The 20,789-nt window shown below is 41.0% G+C and overlaps 1 protein-coding gene across 8 annotated transcripts in view; it reads left to right on the plus strand.

Moving 5' to 3' along the window:
* Positions 1-20,789, plus strand: part of arhgap32b (Rho GTPase activating protein 32b) — a 108,231-nt gene that overhangs the window by 75,949 nt on the left and 11,493 nt on the right. For 3 of the 8 annotated variants that reach the window (XM_044370739.1, XM_044370740.1, XM_044370743.1), the window contains 5 exons: positions 1,192-1,273; positions 3,004-3,054; positions 3,455-3,529; positions 15,418-15,567; positions 19,272-19,374. In XM_044370739.1, coding sequence (XP_044226674.1) covers positions 1,192-1,273; positions 3,004-3,054; positions 3,455-3,529; positions 15,418-15,567; positions 19,272-19,374 — 461 coding nt within the window. Of the gene's footprint in view, positions 1-1,191; positions 1,274-3,003; positions 3,055-3,454; positions 3,530-8,700; positions 8,939-10,747; positions 10,813-15,417; positions 15,568-19,271; positions 19,375-20,789 lie in introns of those variants that run through there. The other 5 variants (XM_044370745.1, XM_044370744.1, XM_044370741.1 and 2 more) reach the window with 5 other exon arrangements.

Here is a 20,789-nt window from a genome sequence, read left to right on the forward strand (position 1 = left end):
ATCTGGAGGTCAGAACCAGGTTCAGTCCAGGAGCTGACTGCATAATGAGCTGCTGTCTTAGTAAACCAGGGGCTTAATACATGCAGATTCACTTAGTAAATGTGATAATGCAAAGCAGCTATGTAAAAGCATGAGTGTCTACATTGTGGGCAAATAATATCAATGTGAAGCACATTCTAAACTGTGTCCTGTATAAATAAAGTGGTCATTATTATTAATATTTCCTACCATTGTAACAACATACCATCTTCATACAACCTCTACAGAGATCCCTTTAGTTATAATCAGAATCTTTCCACACTGCTCTCTCTCTCCTCTCTTGTGTGTTTTGGCTGCCTTCAAGAAGAAGTCCTGACATTCAGGCTCACTGGCAGGATGGCAGCCAGCAGGCAGATACCAATCAGTCCACTTATATTTCAGATCAGTAGCTGGACTCCTCTGGCCTCCTCTGGATTACAGAACTTCTACAGAGCCCATTGATTGCATGCAGGCTGGAAACCTGACTGATATATATATATCACATCTACACTTTATAGCTTCACACCAAAGGCAGACTGCAGCTCACACAGGGCAGGTGTTGGAGAATGAACTGATGAGCAGCAAATGCAAAGAGCGCAGTGACACACACACCTGCAGTACCACCAGTCTCCATTAGGGGGTAGTCAGTCAGCCAGTCAGTCAGAGGTGGTGTATGTTTGTGCCGCTTGCCACTGAGCTACATCTGGCACTCTTACACTCTACAATTTAGACCTAAAGTTAAAGTCTTTAAAAGAAGAACACAGCTGTAGCAACGCGTTATTCACAAGAAGCTGCTTATTGACCTGTATGTGTAATGTACAGTGAAAATGAAAAAGGGGAATCCTAATCAAAGGGACAGAATTAAGAAAGAAATGAAAGCAAGGAAACAAAAATATGTTTTAAGATTATTCTTAAAAATATCAGGAAATCTGACATGTCCAGGCAAACTCTTCTCTACATGCCAGTGCTGTGGTCATTGATCAGTCAACGTCCAAACCACGTCCAAAATGGTTTTCTTCGTGACCGGTCTTCTGACACCAAAATCACATGACTGATGTGACATCCACACTTCAGTATAGATTCTATGTTGCCTCTTTCTCAGTCTTCATTTTATTATCTAAATCTGATTGTTCTTCCTCCCACCTCCCTCTATCACTCCTATGCTCTATGCAGGTTGGCTTCTTTCCCAGCGAGTGTGTGGAGCTCATAAATGATAAAGTGCCGCAGTCCATGACCAACTCGGTGCCAAAACCAGGTACTCCTCCTCCTCCTACCCCCCCCCCCCCCCCCCTCCTCTTAAACCATTCAGAGGAAATGTGTTGGAAGGAAGTTATCACTGATGGAAGTTAATGTCTCACTGATATGGCTGAATTTTCAGGAAGTGGTTAGGTCTGTGATAGAGGAAGTGACTTGAGGTGTGTGTGGGTGTGTGTCACACCTTGCTCACAAATGATATTGCTGGTCTGACAGACTTGTTGCATCAAGGAAGTGATTTTGTATCGATTTTGGTCTAACATACTTACACCCTGTTTGATCATTTTGAATGAGTGAAAGGCTTTTTCTTAAATCCAAACCCTCAACTCATTTGAAACATTTGGTAATAAGCCTAATCTGAAAATGAAATTATTATACAGTGCCCTGTAGAGGTCCCCGTCTGTTTTAATAGAAGTGAATTATAACACATAATCATCAGTATTATTCAATTTATGAGTACGTTAGAGTGAAAGGAAACCCATAATTCTGACACAACATCCCCTTAAATAGCAAGCTAATCATGTTATATTGACTCAGCACTATGCAAATAACTGTGCTAATCTATTGCTGTCCAGAGCAAACAGATAAGCTCTTTAGCACGCTCCTGACAGCGTCGAACACAAATGTATAAGTATAAACCCTCTTAGCAACATTTAACAACATTTGGCAGCTGCGATACTGAGCTGAACTTGAACTTCACCCTCACCTCATCACACACTGAATTACACACCGCAGCTGCCAACGAAAATAGCAGCTCGCGTCATGTTGTTTTGACCGAGCCCTTTTGATCAAACCTCAGTGTGTTGTACGAATCCACGTCACATCTTCCATATCCAAAGACTGATTCATCCAATATGACTCAATGTCACAGCCATCCGGCTGGCTTTGGGGTGGGCGAGCACAGCCGGATCCTAACCATCAAAAAGCCTCCGGGACTAAGGGGGTCTGCATTAAGTAATGACACAGCGAAAAAAAAAAACACACCAACCCCACAAGATCAACAATTACAGGCAATGGGATATCATTATAGTCACAGGGGTTTCGGGTGCCTTTTGGATGCCTGTGTTATCTGATGTGCCAGTCTAGTTTGGAACCCAAGTTTTTGAGCCTTTCAGACTGTGTGACTGATTAGAAATGCATCTTGCAGTGTTGAGTTAACTGTTGCAGTGCACGCACAACACACTCTACAGTCCAAGGCTTGACTTAATCTGCCTGCACATTCCCCTGCTTTGGAGCAATGTTTCAATGCTTGTTTTTGTTTGTTTGTTTTTTTGCATGTGTCCTTATTTGTTAACCACACATTTGTTTCATTACAGAGTATCCACAGGTCAAGTATATACTTTAAATATCCCATATACAGAACATTCTCTGGAATTGCCCATTTTTGCATAGAATTGTTATTGATTAGTGATGTTCTTCAGCTAAGTTCAATCAGATATATGTTGATGATTTAGCTTTGAAATCAATCCTGGCTCATACATAGTAATAACTAAAATCTAACATTGGGTTTTCTAAAAGCAGCAGATGCCCTGTTGTCAGTAATATTAACTTGGCCTAAATGATCAGTGGCACAACAAATAACTTAAGTGTTCCTGTGTCCAAACTGCATTGCTTGTTCTCCACTGCCTCAATGCATCTTTAATGCTGTTGTTGTCTCACTGCACAGGGATGTTCAGTAGTATTAGCATGTGTCTTGATTTGTTGCATTTGACTGTGACTCCTCTGCCTCAGCCTCCCCCTGCTCTGGCCTGCAGCCTGCTTCTTGGAGTCTCTTCCCCCCCTGTGCGTGTTGGTATACACACTTCATCCACCCCCGCCCACTCACCCCTCCCTCACTCACTCACTCACTCACTCACTCACACACATGTTTGCACATTTTAAGACCGGGATGATTGTAGTTAAAGTTAAATTTTACTTCTCTGGTTAAGAAGACTTGTTTTACTGATGTATGCAACATTTCTTTGAGTATTCGTTACCAGACATTTTTTCTATACTGTCTCACTATTGCTTTAACATCAAAGTATCATTTCTGTGCAAAGCTTCTGACCTAAAAGTCCCAAAGTACACAGTTGCTCTGTTCTCTAACATGAAGTGCTTCTCTCCCTCTGCTGCTTCTCTCATGTCTCCATCATCCATCCATCCATCTGTCTGTTGGTCCATCTGTCCATCGGGCTGCATGCAGACTTGGAGATGGAGAGTGTAATACAGGACAATGCATGGGTGGCCGACCCGCTAAACCACTACAGCCTAAGTTCAGGTAGACAAAAACCCTTCAGTGTGCTGCCCTATCCAAAAACTAACTCCACACCCCCCAGTGATGTGTTTGCACTGTGTGACTCTGATAAGACTAGTATGTATACATGTCAGTAGCTTAAAATTGGGATAATAGCTTGAGTTGTATCTTCAGTCTTCACCCAGGGGAATCTTGTGTACTTTCTGGTATTGCACAACAAGAGGAGGACCTTTCCCAACCTAATAAACTGTCCTGTTTGTGACCTTAAACACACTTATCCCCATTATCCCTACACTTAGTGGATCAATAAGCTCTTAGTCACATCTGGTTGTGCAGTAATAGTAGTGTATGTTAACACAGTAATGTGGAAAGGGTTCATTTTCCTGTGTGTGTGTGTGTGTGTTTGTGTGTGTGTGTGTGTTTGAATTTTCTGTCACTTAAATTGCTATAAATATGCTATAAGAAAAGGTCTGTGTGGTGCAAGTATATGCTAATATTTCCCTTTAGGTTTGTCACATAAACTACATTGTTTAGGTGACAAATCTAATTGTTGTTGTTATCATAATGTTGTATTTTCATATGTTTGCATATGTTTCAGGTTTGTCAGAATAAATGTTCCTGAGTTCATTTTGAATGAGATTCACCTGTAAAAGAATACTGTATTTAAAAGAGTTTTTCTTATTAGATGTAACACCAACCCCGCTTTTCAAAGAGTGCTCTCAAAAGAGAACAATCTTATCCCTGCAGCCCCCTGTTCTTTTTCTGTTTTGGCCCCTCAAGGTGCATGCAAATGTCTTCAGGGGTGAGCCAGGTTACTACAGCATTTCTCAAAGCTGCTGAATGTACCCTATGCCTGGATGAGGGCCAGCTGTGTTTGTGTGTGTCTGTTTGGTTGAAGCTGAAAGGCCACGGCAGGGGTGCCGTGGTGCTAGGTCTCGACCGGCCTTGATTTATTTAATCCTTTTACAATGAGGGGGCCTGTAAACCCATCCATTGAGCGTTAAGCTTTGTTCTGCAACAGTAAGAATCTCTGTCTCCCTCTCCATGGCGACTGAAAGAGCACATTCCTGCAGGGAGCCACACAGCATCGGAAAAATACGTTCGCTCTGCCTAGATCCACTCTGCTCACCACTAACCTTTGCTGTTTCCCAGTAAAACGATGGAAATTGTTAACATGCTGCACTGCTCTAGTTAAAAAGAAAGCCAAAGAGGACAGGAGTTAGTCCACTGGCCCATGTGTTCATCTGTTGTGTTGCAGTGGAAGCTGTTAACAGAGTCTAGTCTCTTCACAGTTAAAGCAGACTCTTTTATTGACATCAATATGAAAATAAAGAGTTGGGAGCTTTGGATTAATAATGACAGTCAGTCTTCTTTTCCTCCCCAGACAGCCCAATAGACCTACCAGTTACTGACCCAGATGTGGAGCCCCCTCTCTCCCCTCCTTAGTGCAGGCCTTCGTCATGTCTGGGGACCAGTGATTTGGGCAGCTGTGAGCATATATGAGCCAGGACAGCTGCTTATGTGAGGGAGAGAGGAAGGGAAATGGGGAGAGAATGTGTGAGACAGAGTAAGATTTGTCCTCCTGTTCCCGAGGATCTCAGATCATTTCCTGGTGCTCCAGCTCTGGGCTGTGAAATCACGCAAGCTCCCTTGTGTAATGTGTTGCTCCAAAGCTTCAACAAGAGACTGTTGTTGTAGAGCGTATTTTGTTTGGGGGAGGCTGCTCTCAGGCCATGTTGTAAACTGAGTGAGTGTGTAAAGGCACAATCATTTTTTACACCTTTTCTTCCCGCAGTGGACCCACCGCCAAACGTTTGCTAATGAACATCTGTAATTGCATCACGAAGAGCTATATTGCATCATTATTGTGATGCATTGCTTCATTACTAAAACAAATGCTCACATCCAACTGTATTGTCACAAAGCTTCAAAGCTTACAGGCATTTAAGCAGCAGGTAGGAATTCAAATTTTACAGCCATGTTTATGTTTTAGAATGCATAGCGTTCTGCTTCTGTGCATTGAAGTTGGCATTCAGCTGTAAAACACACTTCCTCATTCTTCCCACATCCCAGGAGTGAGATAGATTATGCAAATCCATACAAAATAGCAGCTGTATGATAATTAAGTCTAACACAAGGCTCTCATACTGTAACATGATATATGGCATCAGGGCAGGAGCTCTACTTCCTGTATATGTGACTGGTACTTTGTGGACATTTGTCCCAAAGGTCAACTCCACCTGCTGCTTTACTGCCTCTACCATGTGAGTGACAATCCATGGGGACATTTATTTCCACAGTGCATTATGTGATGTACAATGCCTCCAGAACATAACTACAAACATTCAATGCTGTTTATAAATTGGACAAATGAATTAGAGGAGAGAAAACTCAAACTGATAGTGTGTTGTTTATTCAGCCTCCTATTAGAGCTCTTCCTCACAGTCAGTTCAGGGTGAAAAAGTCAACAGGTTTCATTGTAGTTTCAGAAGTTATCATTTCCCCACATACAGTATGATCAGTGCTGACTTGTCCGAGTTGAACTTAGCTTGACTTTCTCTGTTATTTTCTGACATGCCTAGAGTTAGTGCTAGGTGATATTAGATGAAACAGTTCATTTCAAAGAGCACAACATTACATATAGAAGGAAGATGAACAGTGGTAGAATATGTTTCAGATCCAATACTTAAAGGTTCTCTGTAGGGTTTTCTTGTAAACAACAACAAGTTCTGTGTACGTTGTCTGTTAGTCACCATAACTTATTGGGTGTATCCTTGAAGTCTAACTTAGTCTAAGTATTTAAAATCCTGCATTGCTTACATCCATGTTTACCGGTTTGCAAGTGCCCCCATTGCTGGCACATTCCAGCCTCCTGTAGATCATTGAAAAAAATGTTCAACTATTGGCAGGACTGTGCATCACGTTACCCAGTGCTACTAGAGGTCAGAAACTCGGCCGAGTACTTTAGAGTAGAAAAGTACAAATAAAACAAAAATCCTATTTAATTAAAAGTAGTATTAGTGGTAAAATGTACTGAAAGTATTGAAAGGTACTGGTCCTGCAGAAAAATGGCACTTATAACTATATATATATTCTGAGTAAATGCTGATATTCAACATCCAAAACACACGGATCAGACTGTAAACACTAATGCGATGAACATGTAAGTATAATTTCACTGGAGCTACTTTGAACTATTTTATGTACAGTTAGGTGGTTTAGTCCAGTGGTTCCCAACCTGGTCTGGCCCCCTCAAAGGTTTACAAAATAAATCTGGGGGGTCATGAGATGAATAATTGGTTAGGAAATAAAGGGAGAAAAAGGTTTTTTTTGGGTGGGGTGCGGGGGGACTTTGGACTCAATCTTTGCTTTTTTTCTGAAATATTGGGTAATTATACCTCTTTGGGCCTCAGACTGTTATTTAAGTGAAAACATCTGAGAAGTTTAAAGGGGAAAACTTTGGTTGAACTGCTAAATGTGATATGGGGCCCCAACCATACTGCTTTAAAACAGGTCACACGCCAAAAAACCTGCCAATGTATTGTTTTTATAAGCTCTTTTTTATGTAAAATCTTAATCTGAATAATAATTATAACTGCCAAATAAGTGTAGCAGAATTAAAGAATACAATACAGAAGTATAAAGTAGCATAAAATGGACATACTCAGTGTAAGTACCTTCACATTGTACTTAAGTACAGCACTTGAGTAAATGTACTTAGATACAGTCCACCACCAAAGATAGAACATTTCAGAACCTACATAAATACAGAATTATCTTTGGAAGGAGGCAAAAAGGCATGGAGGGAAATTTAGGATCAGCTCAAACTAATGTTTGTCTATGTGTAACTTGTTAAACACAGCTGAAATCACATGAAGAGGAAGAGTCTGACTGCAGTCTTGTGATTCTGGACCAACAACAAATTAGTTTGACTTTATTTTGACTCAACATGTCTTCTTAGGGACTAAGCTAGTTAAAGAATTAATAAGATAATGCCTCCAGGGGGCCACATGGCCCCTCAGAGGGGAGAGCTGATTTCAAGTCAAGGTAAGGCCAACTTATATGACGTTTAAGCTGGACTGAATCATTCTGTCAGTCAGCGAGTGTCAGCTTGGGGTCGGTCGGTCAGTAGAGAAAAATTTGAGTGTGAGAGTCCGTCTTCCCTGCTGTCACGAGACCAGTTGGAGCCTGACAAGAGCTTTTCAGATGTGTTTGATTTGGTCAGTTCAGAGGACATTGAAACTGTGAACCTGACAGCAGCCAATGAGACAGTAGGTCAAAGGGGAAGTAAATAAGAATTAACTATTTCTACTCTCATTGTAACCGTCTCAACATAGCTTCTCAACTCAGCCTAATCCAGTCTCTTGGGTTTTTAATAATTTATTTAAACCTTGTATGGTAGGCATAACATTACACAATCTGTTCACATAAGTATGTAATTACAAATTAAGCAATTATTAATGTAATATAATGTTGGAGGATTCTGACAGTGAGCAGTGGGGTTGCTTGTTAGGACCATGTGTGTGTGCAGTTTGAAAGCATTTTCCACTGAGTTAAACCTCCAGCTTGCCTCCTGGCTGCTTCCCGTGCTACCTTCAAATGCTGTCAGAAATATTGGAATGAAGCACATGAGTAAGCCAGCAACGTCGACATGACTGTGAGGCAGGTATTTCAGGGAAGAGAACATGAACTCAACTGAAAGTCACTAGAGAACACATTCTTAATGCATATCGTATCCTCTTGTAAAACTGCAACACAAGAGTAGCTCCAAGCTGTTTCATCTTTCATCTGTTTTGTTACATGACCCCATTTTCTCATTTCTGGATAGAAGCACTGAAATGCAGAAAGGCTGTACAGAATTTACCCAATTGACCTTGTATATGGGGGCTTATGGAACTCCACATGGTCTGTCTAGGTGCAGACATGGCATTAAGTACTTTAGTTTTAATCTGTTAACCTCGTGTTGTTGTTTAGGGCCGCACCACATCGTCATATTGACTTGACGTAAAATCAGTTGCAATAGCGTTTACAACCTTGTTAGATAAGGAATAACAAGCGGTAATTCCATTATTTCCGGGAGCACTTGAAAGCAGCGCGAGTCGGGTTGTAAACTAATACGTTAAAGCGGAGCTGTGTGTGTGTGTGTGTGTGTGTGTGTGTGTGTGTGTGTGTGTGTGTGTGTGTGTGTGTGTGTATAGATAGTAGCTGACAGAGCAAAGAGGAAGGTCTGCGGCGCTCCTCTGCCCGTTGTGTCTAAACTTTAAACTTTTACTGTCTTTCTCTCTTCGGTTAAATACTTTAGCCGCTCCAACTTACTTTCAGATTAGGTTTCGTTGCTATTTTAACGGTTTCACGGTTAACGAAAGAAAAGTGGAAAGTTGTACTTCGGACTTTTTTTGAAATCCTGTCATAAAGCCTCGTTATGGAGCGAAGGTAAGAGAATTCATTTGAATTGTTTGGAGTTTAAATTCAGTATCTCCATATGAATATCCACTTCAGTCAAAACAGTAAAACTGTACACCGGCTATTACCGCAGTGTTACTTGTATCGCGTTTATGGGGAGTAAACAATGTGAATGGACTGCACTTTGAATGATGGAGGTCTTAAGGAAATATGGAAAATATCGCTCCTTCCCCTCATGACTCCTCATTTTCCAGCTTCTCTCTTCTTACACGTAACTTAATATTGTGAAATGTGAATAATATTTCCCACTAATGTCAATATCATAAGCTATTAAACAAAGATACAAAACGAAATCTTAGGAAAGTTTTGACATGCTGAAGTTTTGGAATAATGAATATATAGTTTTCCATTACTGAAGTGTTAACTTTTCATATTTGCCCAATGTGTTTTATAATTAAATATTAAATGACTTTAGAGAAGTCGCACCTATTTGCTGTCCAGTGGATTGAAACTGTTTATGGTAATGATGCTGATTTTTTTTTTTTTCTTTCAGTAGCCTAACAATGAAAAATAAGTCAGATATCTCTGCTGTGCTGTACTGTTACACCATGTGGCATAATTATTGGGTGAGACCACACAGGGCTCAGCTGGCATCGCCCCTCTGTCCTCTCAACCCTCCCAAAAAGTTGTGTTCAGTGGTGCATTGAAAGATGGAACAATAAGGCCTTTTGCTCCCGCTATCATTGCACACTTAGGCTCTTATGTCCAAACAGAGGTCACTGTCACTCATGACTGGCTTTTAATAGGCAGACACTGCTCTGTTGTTTACACAGACTAAACGGCCATCCAGAAACACCAACAGGATTTGGGTGGGATGTGTTCATGGGTGTAAACACAGTGTCTCCCAGTGATGTGCTCTGTTTTTTTTAGTTTGTAATGCAAATGTTATCTCTAGTGGTAGTCACCTCTTTATGGACAAATGTCCTTTTTTCAATGACAGCAATCAGGAAGTGATACATATGATAGTGTTAAATGGCTGTTTGTCATACAAAGTTGTGGCAAAAGTAATACATTGAAAAAAGTATTGATAAATTGGCCGACAGCAAATATGGAAACTTGAACATTCTCAGACTTACAAACATCACTAATATGACTGTCAAACTCCTCTATATTTCTGCATTTACATGAAGATTGTTGGAGACTCTGTATAAAACTTGGAACATATAGCTGAAAAACAAGACTTTTGAAAGTCCCAATGCTGTAGAAAGGCTTTTAACTAGTTTAGAAAATCTTCTGGTGCATACACAAATTACATTCCAGCTTCAACCCTTGATCTCACAGCATGTAGATTTCTGACATAGAGGATATAATTATGTCTAAACCGTTCTCATTATGATTTTTTTGTTTGAATTTCCCGCTCCGCAGCCTACGTGGGCGTGCGTGGCTGGAGTCTGGAGGGGGTGCTGGCTGAAGTGAAAAGGCTGAGCTGAGCTGTGATGAGAGCATTGTGAAGCCCCAAGGAGCTGCAGTCACGCCTACTGGTGCTTGTGTATTCAGGGGAAACTGACACGCACAGTAGTTGTATCAAATATCTCAGGCCGGAGTCCGCTGATTGGCTCTATGGTGTCACTGCTCTACTTTAGGAAGCAATGGCAGCGTTGTGTTGCTATGAAGTTGGAATTTTCCTCCAATCTGTGTCCTTTGAAAAGCTCCTCGCTAATTGAAAGGAATGAGGCGGTGGGTTTTGGGTCGGAGCGGGGGAAAGAGAGCATGATGTTTGCCATTACGTCTGTAATTGTTCCTGCTGTAATGCTCGGCCTCTTTTCTCCTCACCCCCAGCTCGTCATATCCCAGCCCTCCTTGGGGAAAAGCCTCACCAGTCACACAGCCTGCAACTGAAACCTGTCAGTATTTGTCAGGCAATAACCACCCTTCACTGTGTTTAGCTTTGGATTTTATCTGCTATGTATGCAAATGCCAGGCATGAGCTGATGGCTCTCATTTCCCTAACTGTGAGCATCTGGGGCCCCTATCCCCTCCCAGAGTGTCACATGTCAAAAATTTGCCATCAGATTTGATGATTTTGCAAACGTCCAGAAATATTTAACACAAACCATTTAATCTCAGCTGTTAAAGGAGAACTCAACCAATGTTACTGGTGAAGCTCATTTTACTGGTTAGGGTTAGCCTTTGAAAACAGTTGTACAAAGTGTTGCAGCTGTAACCCTGGTGATGTCATAACGATGTCATTAGGATTATCTCAATTTGGGCTTGGTGATCATACATTTTAGAGCTGCAATGAGTAGTTGATTATTTGATTAGTCGCCAACTATAAAATTAATCGCCAACCATTTTGACAATTGATTAATCATTCTGAATCATTTTTTAAGAACAAAATGTCCGAATTCACTGATTCCAGCTTCTCAAATGTGAATATTTCCTGGTTTCTTTAGTCTTCTCTGACAGTAAACTGAATATCTTTGGGTTGTTGACTGTTATGGACAAAATATGACATTTGAAGAAGTTACCTCAAACAACTAATCGAAATAATTGTTAGTTGCAGCCCTATTAATTTCATAGCAGAAAACTTATGTTACAAACTGGTGATGTGGTATTTGATTGCGAGGCAGGAAGGGACCAATGAAAGACGCTATCCACTTGCATTATGGGAAATGTAGTGTTTTTGGAGGTTGACCCATACTAGGGACTAAAAGTCATGATATCTAGTTCTCCGCTGCTTCGATGTAAACCATTTTCTGTTTAAATGTGTCTTTTGTAAGACTTCCAACTTTGTGGAAGTACAATACTAAATCACCGGAGTACCCTCTAAAGAAACCTCTTAGCTATAAATCATGTAATTAATGTGTCAGAAAGCAATTTTTAAGGCACTATCAGTCTTACTATTCTTAAATGAAATGCCTTTTACCCTGATGGATTTCAGCAGTGAGCATGTCAGAGGCAGTTTCAATGCTGAGCATGCTTGCTGGCCCTTAGGCTGTCATCTGCCCTGACAGTAAGCAGATGGGAGTCTCTGTCCGTCCTCTGGAGAGTCACGCTTGCCATTGCACTCCTCTTCATCACGTCTTACAGTCAGTCTGGCTTCCTAAATAAAAGCAACGTGTCAGTATAAGCCAACACAGTTGCACAGTCAGCCCCCCCACCCCCCCCCCCACCCCACATGATACTGAAGGACCTTTTTGATGCCTCAACAGTGAGTAAACAAAGCTGCCTCAGCGGTTTTGTGTGCGGGTACAGCAGCACAGAAAGAATTTCTCCCCGAGGGGTGAATTGTAGCTCCGCTTCTCTCTGAAATGGAACGATGGGTCTTGTTTGTGGATGCTGGCTCAGAGGCCGGCTGTTGATTCCGAATTGATTGAGCTGCTTCATAAAAATGGCACACAGTGGAGACTTGGGATTCAGAATTTCACCCAGACATTATTTACAAGGAAGAGGGAGTTCATTGTAAGAAGGTCTTAGGAAGGATTAGAGACACTAGTGGGCGTTGTGAACTAGGGCTGCAACTACTGATTATTTTTTATTACCAATTGATCTGCTGATTTATTTTCTCCAGTGATTGTTTGGTCTATAAAATGTGAGAAAATAGTGACAAATGTCTTACACAGTTTCCTGAAGCCCATGGTGACATCTCAAATTGCTTGTTTTGGCCTACCAACAGTTCAGAACCTTAAGAAATTCAGTTAAATATCACATAAGACAAAGAAAAGCTGCAAATACTCACAATCCAGATGCTGGGACTAGGAAATAAGTCATTTTTCTTGAAAATTACTTTAACAATCTATTATCAAAATGATTCATGATTATGTTTTGTCATATTGACTAATCAATTCATCGACTAATTGCTACAGCTCTATTTTGAAGATTGGCCAAAAGAATACAACTTTAGTTAACACTAATTGATAGAATAGATTAGATGATCATCTACAAAGAAACAGATCTGTCACACAGAGCAGTTAGTGGATAGATGTGTAGACATGCAATGAATAAATACCAAATGTGAACCTCATTTCAGGAAAATTGCCTGCAAGCAGTTTTTTGGTAACAATCACAAAAAAACAATGAACAACAAACTTGTTCTACATTTCCTTGACATACTGTGTGCTTGATTTAAACTGCAAATGTGAATGCAAAGTAACAAGTGGCACTGAACATACAGTAGTTGTTAGTATTTCTGAAACACTTCTTCATGCACTGTCACCGTGTGCCTATATCTTTGTTCTGCCAACACAATGAGAAACTGTTAAATTAATTCAGCTACAAAGTTACTTTCCATTCCCATGAGCTCATTAGTTTTGCTCCGGTCTTGATGTTTGCATTCTAAATGTGCTCTATGGACTGTCAATTAAGTGTTCTGCATGCAATTTACCGCCATAGTGTATATTTAGCATGCAAAACAGCCAGCCTCTCATTAGTTTTTACCTAATAGTCTCTGGGCTAGAGGGCCAAGTCTCTGTTTGGTGCTACGTTTTTTTTTAAATAATATTCATAACAGCACGTGTGTATATGGTTCATGATGTTATAACTCTTATGTGTTATATTTTCATCATATTATCATCACTTCGGACAAATCATTGCTAAAGGAGCTGCAAGTAAAGACACTGCCTTCTCACTTTTATTGTAAACTTGTTATCTTCCAAACACAATGCAGCCTTTGTTTTCTTTAACTCAGCTTGTTTTGTTTCTGGAGATAGTCTGTGGCCTACTTTCTCTTGTATTGCAATCGAAGCGGAGCTCAGCTTGGCACAGCAAACAGCATCTCCCCAGAGATTACTTATTTATTTGATTGAATCCTAAATTCTTTACTCTTTAAATTGCAGTCTGTGCGTTTGTTTTGGTCTGAAGTCTGGAACAGTTCAAATAAATATGATGTCAAGTCTGCGAAACACATGAGAGAAGTGGAAGGGTTTGCGTTTGTGACTGTGTTTATAATCAGTTAAAAGAATGTGCCCTAGAATATAGATTAAAAAAACTGATGCAACACAGCAGTTTTTCCACTTTACCAGAGCACCTCAGACAGGAGATGCTGGTGTGATGATCACTCTGTTCAAAGATTTAGTGAAGTTCCAGATGCTGTGAGGCTGAAAGAGGACAGTGGTCATAGATTGGATAGGTAATGGATGATTTTAATACTGTCCTCCATAGTAAACCTTCAGCAAGTGTTCCTTGGTTGTTGTTTTTTGCCTGAGCAAGACCGTCTGCGCTGGCAGTTTCATTGTTTCAGATTTCAGGAGTGCGGACCACGTGGCCATCGAGTGCTCCACATTCTTTTATTGGTTTTCCGGATTGTGAAAGGATACGTGCGCTATTAAAGACAGCAGAGTGAAGGAATAAAAGGGGGAGTTGTTGGTCAAAGTCAGTGTGAAGGGCAGGAGGATATAAGTTCACTGAAGTGTCCACACAGGATCAAAGGTACTAGAAAAAGAGAGAGAGATCTGAGATGAGAATGTCTTTACTGAAGCAGTTGCAGGAGCTGTGGGCATACCACAGACAGCTGCAAGAGAGCACAGAGGCAAAAAGATAAGAGTCCACCTGGAAAACATCCTGTAAATATTAGGATTAGTAGTATCCTCTTCTTCACAGAGAGAGCTTTGTAGAATATACCTTAATATTGAACTTGGTACAGGTTTAACATAATGGAATGATTTGTTTTGAACTCTGTGATTAATCTGTTTAATTTCCATAGAGCAGTACAATTTCTATATGCACAGCACCAGTTCAAAGTTTGACTCACCTTCCCATTCTCTTGCATGAGACAGTGTGTCCAAACTTTTGACTGGTGCTATATATCTATCCTGACATTTGATTGATTGACAGGAAGGCGTCAGTGCACCTACTGTCATTGTCTGAAAAAATGAGATTGAGACTGTTCAGTGTATATTATAGCCCGTGTCTGTTAAGCCAAGACTGTTAGACAGCTGAACTGAAAGCTCAGTTAAAGGAGAATGTGTGTGATTTTTCAGTGAAGATTTTTTTTTTTTGAACAAATGTTTGGAGTCGAGGCCAGCGTCATTGTTCACCCCTCCAAAAAATGCAGACATTTTGATTCACTTGATAGCCTTTCCACATCACTCTAAAGAGAAAACAACTGGTTTAAGAGGCTTACGACCCTTTCCCAGACATAGTATCTGATTAATGCGGTTTGGGTTTTTTAAGTAGGTCTGCTCCTTTTTTTTTGTCTTGTTTTGAAGGGGAGCAGAGGATACTGGTATTGGATGTGGAGGATTCCTTTGTAGTTGCCTGGGAGGTGGTATTTAAGAACGAAGCTTTCACTTCAAGGAAACTACACATGCATAAAGGAAAGGTTTGCATTAGAATGAAGCCGAAACGCACAAAGGGACAACCTTGAGCAGCTTGTATGGGGTTTCATTCTAGTGCACGGACAGACCTTGTGTGAAAGCTGAGCCTGTGTCAAACCCACACTTACTGTAGAGTGTTCAACAGTTGTGTAAGGGATCTAAGATGTGTCCCTCTTTCCTTCCTTCGTTCCTCAGTTTCTAAGAAGCACGGGAAGCTGATCACCTTCTTGCGCTCCTTCATGAAGTCCAGGCCCACCAAGCAGAAACTGAAGCAGAGGGGCATCCTGCGGGAGAGGGTGTTCGGCTGCGACCTGGGAGAACACCTCCTCAACTCAGGACATGATGGTGAGAAAGAGTCACATGCAAACACACAGTGAGCGTTTAGAGTTTGCCAGCCTAGTGTGGGTAATTACCAAGCGGCAACCTCCGGGGCTGAAAAATGAAGCCAACGCAGAAGTGCCAAAACTGCCGTTCCTTGAATAGCCACATAGGCTGGCTCCAAAAGTGAGTCAATCCCCATAGACCTTCATCTTAAAATGCCCAACTTTACAGCGGAAAGAAACGTGTTGCAGTCTGGTACAAAAAATGTTTTTGGTCTCTACAGCTAATTTCCCCTTTCATGACAACTATACAGTGGGTGAATTTTTATATAACTCACCACTTTAAATTTTATTAAGGCTTAAAGTTATGTATAATTAAGAGCATGGCCGCTTTGAGTGACAGGTGAGTCACTACCACAGCATCAACGTTGGTAAGGTAATGTAACCGTGGTGTAACCCAAGATTCACAGAGTATAGGCGTAGCTGTAGCGTCGCTATTTCAGTGTGTTTTCAGGTCATAAAAGATAATTGTATCGTTTTGGTTGCCTAAAAACATTTTGTTTTAATGGTTTTAAGCCTGTTTTTCACTAGCATGAATTAGCATTAGCATTATTACAGTTAACCATAGACTGTAAATGCACCATGCTAACCAAGCTAGCAGCTAGTGTTAGGGTCAGCGCCACCCTGTCGTCCAAATATGGTCAAAATGCAAACTCTAGGTTTCAGAACGGGAGACCACAAACCAATGGGTGACATCACGGTGGCTACATCCATTATTTTTTACAGTCTATGGTAATTACCTATGACCCTGTTTTTTTAAAAAAAAAAAAAAAAAAACTGGATCCATTTCTACTTTTTTTCTCAGTGTCATACATTCTGAATGGCAGAGAAAACCAGGCCTTTATTAGCAACAGACTTATATGAGACAGACATATGAGACAGGCCTTTATTCCTAATTTCTCCTGTTCCCTCGTTAATGCAGAGTTAAAACTTCCTCCATGTTTACCTGTTGTCTTATAAGCTCAGTGTGTCCATTTCCACAGCATTATTTCCATCACTACAACAACAAAGTCATGTCTCCTCCTATTTGCTTTCTTGCTGAGTTAGATGTGAAAGTCAACACCACTCATTTAATGTGAAGTTAATATGAAGCTTAGCTTAGAATAGATGAAGAAGATTAGAAGCAGGGGGAAACAGCTAGTGTAGCACTGGCAACAACAACATGTACACCACATACTGTATATAAACACTACCTCTGCTTTCTGGTCATCATTAAGATATTTGCCGAGGTAAAGTCCATACCTACATTCATCTGCTGCAGGCTCATTGATTGTCTGAGCTACCAGCAGCATGGTGTTTGGCAGGTAAGCTGATGTGATGGTCTCAATGACAGAGTGGGAGGATAATGGTGTCCTGATTACCATGAAACATCAAGTCGAACCAGCATAATGATGTTACTCTTCTGTTGAGCCTTGATCAATAACTTCATTTCAGTTCACGTTGACACCAACTTGAAAACCCGTTTATTCACGTTAATGGATCATATGTCGTGTCTGGACATGAATGGTTCTCATCTTGCCAGCACATTAGCTCACACTGCGTCCATTAAACAAGACGTTCTGCATTGCAGTCACACATTCATGGGTGAAGGAGTCAATCCTTGACCTCTATAAATCCTGTCATACATTGACATGGAGAGATAAGCCATTCTGTCACACTTTACTAGGTCAAACGATCGAGGTTTTCTGACTGCTTCAGAGACTTGTAAGAAATGAAATATAACTATGATCTCATGGAGCAAGAGAAACATTTAAGATCCCCTCCAGAGATGTTTTAAAATATATAAAAAATACTCTGCTTGGAATAATAATTTGTTTTTGATATGGTTTTCCTACAATAGAAAGTTCAGTTAACCAGTTAAAAGTTCTTAAAATGACATCACCTTCTCCTTCATTGAAAAATCCAGAATCGATGAATATGCAAATATTGTAAATTTCAAAAGGTAAACTGCTGGACACAAGATGTCTCCTACTTCACTGTAAAGTCCATTCTCAGTTTATGTGCACTGGAGGCTTCAAGTTTCCACATCACACTTGTGTAAGTTGAATATTGGATTGGCTTCCAAGCTAGATGATCATTTGTATTTTATGAGCACTGAGACTCTCTCTATGCCAAAAGGTTTTCATCTCTTGCTGCACTTGAAGCGTCTACAATCGATATTTTTTATAATAAAAATGTATGAGCTGACAGTGTGTAATGTGTTGGGCGTGGCTCATAGTGATGAACCTACAGAGAATTATCAGTGACTCTGCAGCTCCCCTCAGCTTTTCAGAGCTATACAGAGTTCAGCTCATAGTTCAGCTGTCCGGCTGCAACTTTACTGTTTTGGTTCATTCTCAGCGCTACTCATAGTGTTGTTTTCAGAGAAAAAGCTCTAAAAAGCCACTGTACACTACCTGCTCAGCACCAAACAGCAAACAGACACAGTTAGCTGTAGACTAGCTGGTGAACATAGTGGAACATTTAGCAGCTAAAGAGCCAGATATTTCCCTCAGGTGTGTAGAGAGCAAAACCAGAGCTAAAAGAGAGTGAATATTGGACTTACATTCACCAGGTGGACAGAAACGCAATTCCAAATGAATTATAATGGTTGAGTTCAACATATCAACTTTAAAGATGATGATATTGTGTTCATTGCTTGTTTCCGCTGCCCCCAAGTGGCCAGAAAATCAGTTATTTGAGGGTTTAAGTCACTTAAAGCTTTGCCGTTTAAAGAATCAAAACCATCAGAGAAATCAGTTGAAAGCATTTGCTCTGAATGCTGATGTTTTGACTAGAATTTAGTTTTCAATGTTGAGTTTTCTCAACATTCACACATATATTATTGTGTATCTTTGTGATAAGAAGTGTGGTAAGAAATTCTTCCCACGTGAAGAATTGGAGAGGATTAATCCACCCTCACAGCGTTCTCCTCTGCTGGAGAATGCCAACTAGTTTCCTCAAATCTCGCCTTGTTTTCTCTTTCGCTATGTGTGGAATTCGTCTCAACAGCTGCTTCGGCGAGTGTCCCACTCTCTGTCATCCTCTGAATGATGTGTGAGCTGTGGGAGGCCTGGGAACCTCCTTATACGCATACACACAGTCCTTATCTCCCATATACACACACACACACAGATAAATAACATGTCTGCATGATTCATGGTCTGGCCAAGGAGAATGAAGAAGCTCCGTGTTTTTCTGAGGTTTTTCTTTTTTCGTCTGTCTGTCTCTAACACACAATCACTGGTGTTGTGCTTTGAAGCTGGGCGTATGTGATTGGCTGCCATGCTCACAGACAACATGTTATTTCACTATGTGCTTCATCCAGAAAACTACGCAGACTCATGTCAAGAAAAGGTTAAATGCCATAAAATGTGAAAAACTCTTGAGGATATATTGGTTGCCACTTCACAAGCGACTTGAGCATGTCATGTCGAGGTTCAGATGTTTTTTACCCTCAGCTCGAGAGGCACAAGAAAGAAAGTTCTCCTCGCTCAATATTCCCTCTGAGCCTGCGGCCTCTTGTCCAAAAAGGCCTTGAGCTCTAGCTTGGCCGCACACAACACACACTTCAAAAAGAAAAGCCGTCCTGCTCTCGACCTTGCAGTGCTCAGCGAAGACTGGACAAATATTGACTGAAAGAGATGTGTTATGTGATGACACACTGTGTTTTTTTTTTTCTGTTCGCAGTTCCCCAGGTCCTCAAGAGCTGCACCGAGTTCATCGAGAAGCACGGTGTGGTGGACGGCATCTACCGCCTCTCTGGAATCGCCTCAAATATCCAGAAATTGCGGTAGGAGACTCACACTGACCACTGATTACAGCTGGCACAGGATGTGATTGAAGTGTTTATCAAAACCTCCACTCCGTGTGTGCTGCTTCCACTGAAATGCCCTTTGCTACAGCTCACAAATCTCCTCCATATGTTATCAGCCTTTAGATGATAAAAACATATGAATTCCATCTAGGATTATATCATCTGTTAAAGAAAATATGTTATGATATACAGTGTAACAGTTGTTTCTCATCAACAGTCTTTACTATCTACTAGGATAGGATGTCATACTAGGATAAGAACTTTGGTGATCAGAGCTTTTATAGCGGTTGAGGCTTGTAAAGAGGCAACATACAGTATGTGTTGTGGAGTTACTGTTTATGTTCTGCTATGCTGTGAGGTATATGAGGGTAATGCAGTGTTTACATGTAAATATATAGGATAGGAATGTCCCTGTTTATGTGTAGAGGACCACATGCAAGGTTGTACTTTCCGCTGGGAATAAGGGAGACATGTCCTTCTCACGTTTCTCTAAACAGTGTCCTCTGACTGTCCAGCCACCACTCTAGGTCGTCGTTTTTACACAGCAATATTAAGCTTCATGAGCAGCACCAAGTGCACATTGGGCTTTTTTTGCCCAGGGTTTTGCCTCAGGCTGCCCTTACTTTCTGATTGGTGGAGCCTGTTGGGGCTGTATGCAGCCACATGAAGGATCTAGGATCAGCTCAAAACAGAAATGGGAATAATTGTGTAGATGTGTAGGCACACTCGGATATACCGATAATTTTCTCTTCCAAAACACCAGAGGTTTGTCTTGACTTTTTTTGTGACTTGTATCCATCCATTAAAGGTAGAGTCAGTCATTCTGGAGAGAGATGGTTGATATGTGAACTAAACAAATACACCCCTCCCTTCAAGCTTCAAGCTCTGCCCCCCAAATTCATGGACGTGCATGGCTAAGGCGATGACCAAAAGAGAAATATGAAAGAATCCAGAGCAATGCGCCAGCTGTAGAGTCACTTCTGTTCCTCTGACACACTATCACAAGTGGAAAAAATATCATCTCATGTGAGCCGAAACAGTCCATCCACACTCCCCGCCTCTCTGCAGCTTCCTCACAGTCCACAGAAGCAGTTGACTGTCAGCTGCAGCTCCTGGAAAGCTGAGACGACAGCAGCCAGACAAACTGTCTTCACCAGGCCGACTGACAGCAGAAATATACTGAGCCAAAATAGTTTGCATGTCGGCTCCATGGGAAGAAATCAACAGTGTTTGTATTTATTGATTCAACGATACATTAATAAGTTGAAGCATATACAGCAGCATGTTTATGTGATTTAAACAGCTGCCTGCTCAGATTATGCTTCACTAAACGTGACATAATCAGACTCAGAGCATAAAGAAATGCGAGGATCTCTCTCTTATTCAGCATG

The sequence above is a fragment of the Thunnus albacares genome, chromosome 13 (assembly GCF_914725855.1).
Source record: "Thunnus albacares chromosome 13, fThuAlb1.1, whole genome shotgun sequence".
Classification (NCBI taxonomy): Eukaryota; Metazoa; Chordata; class Actinopteri; order Scombriformes; family Scombridae; genus Thunnus; species Thunnus albacares.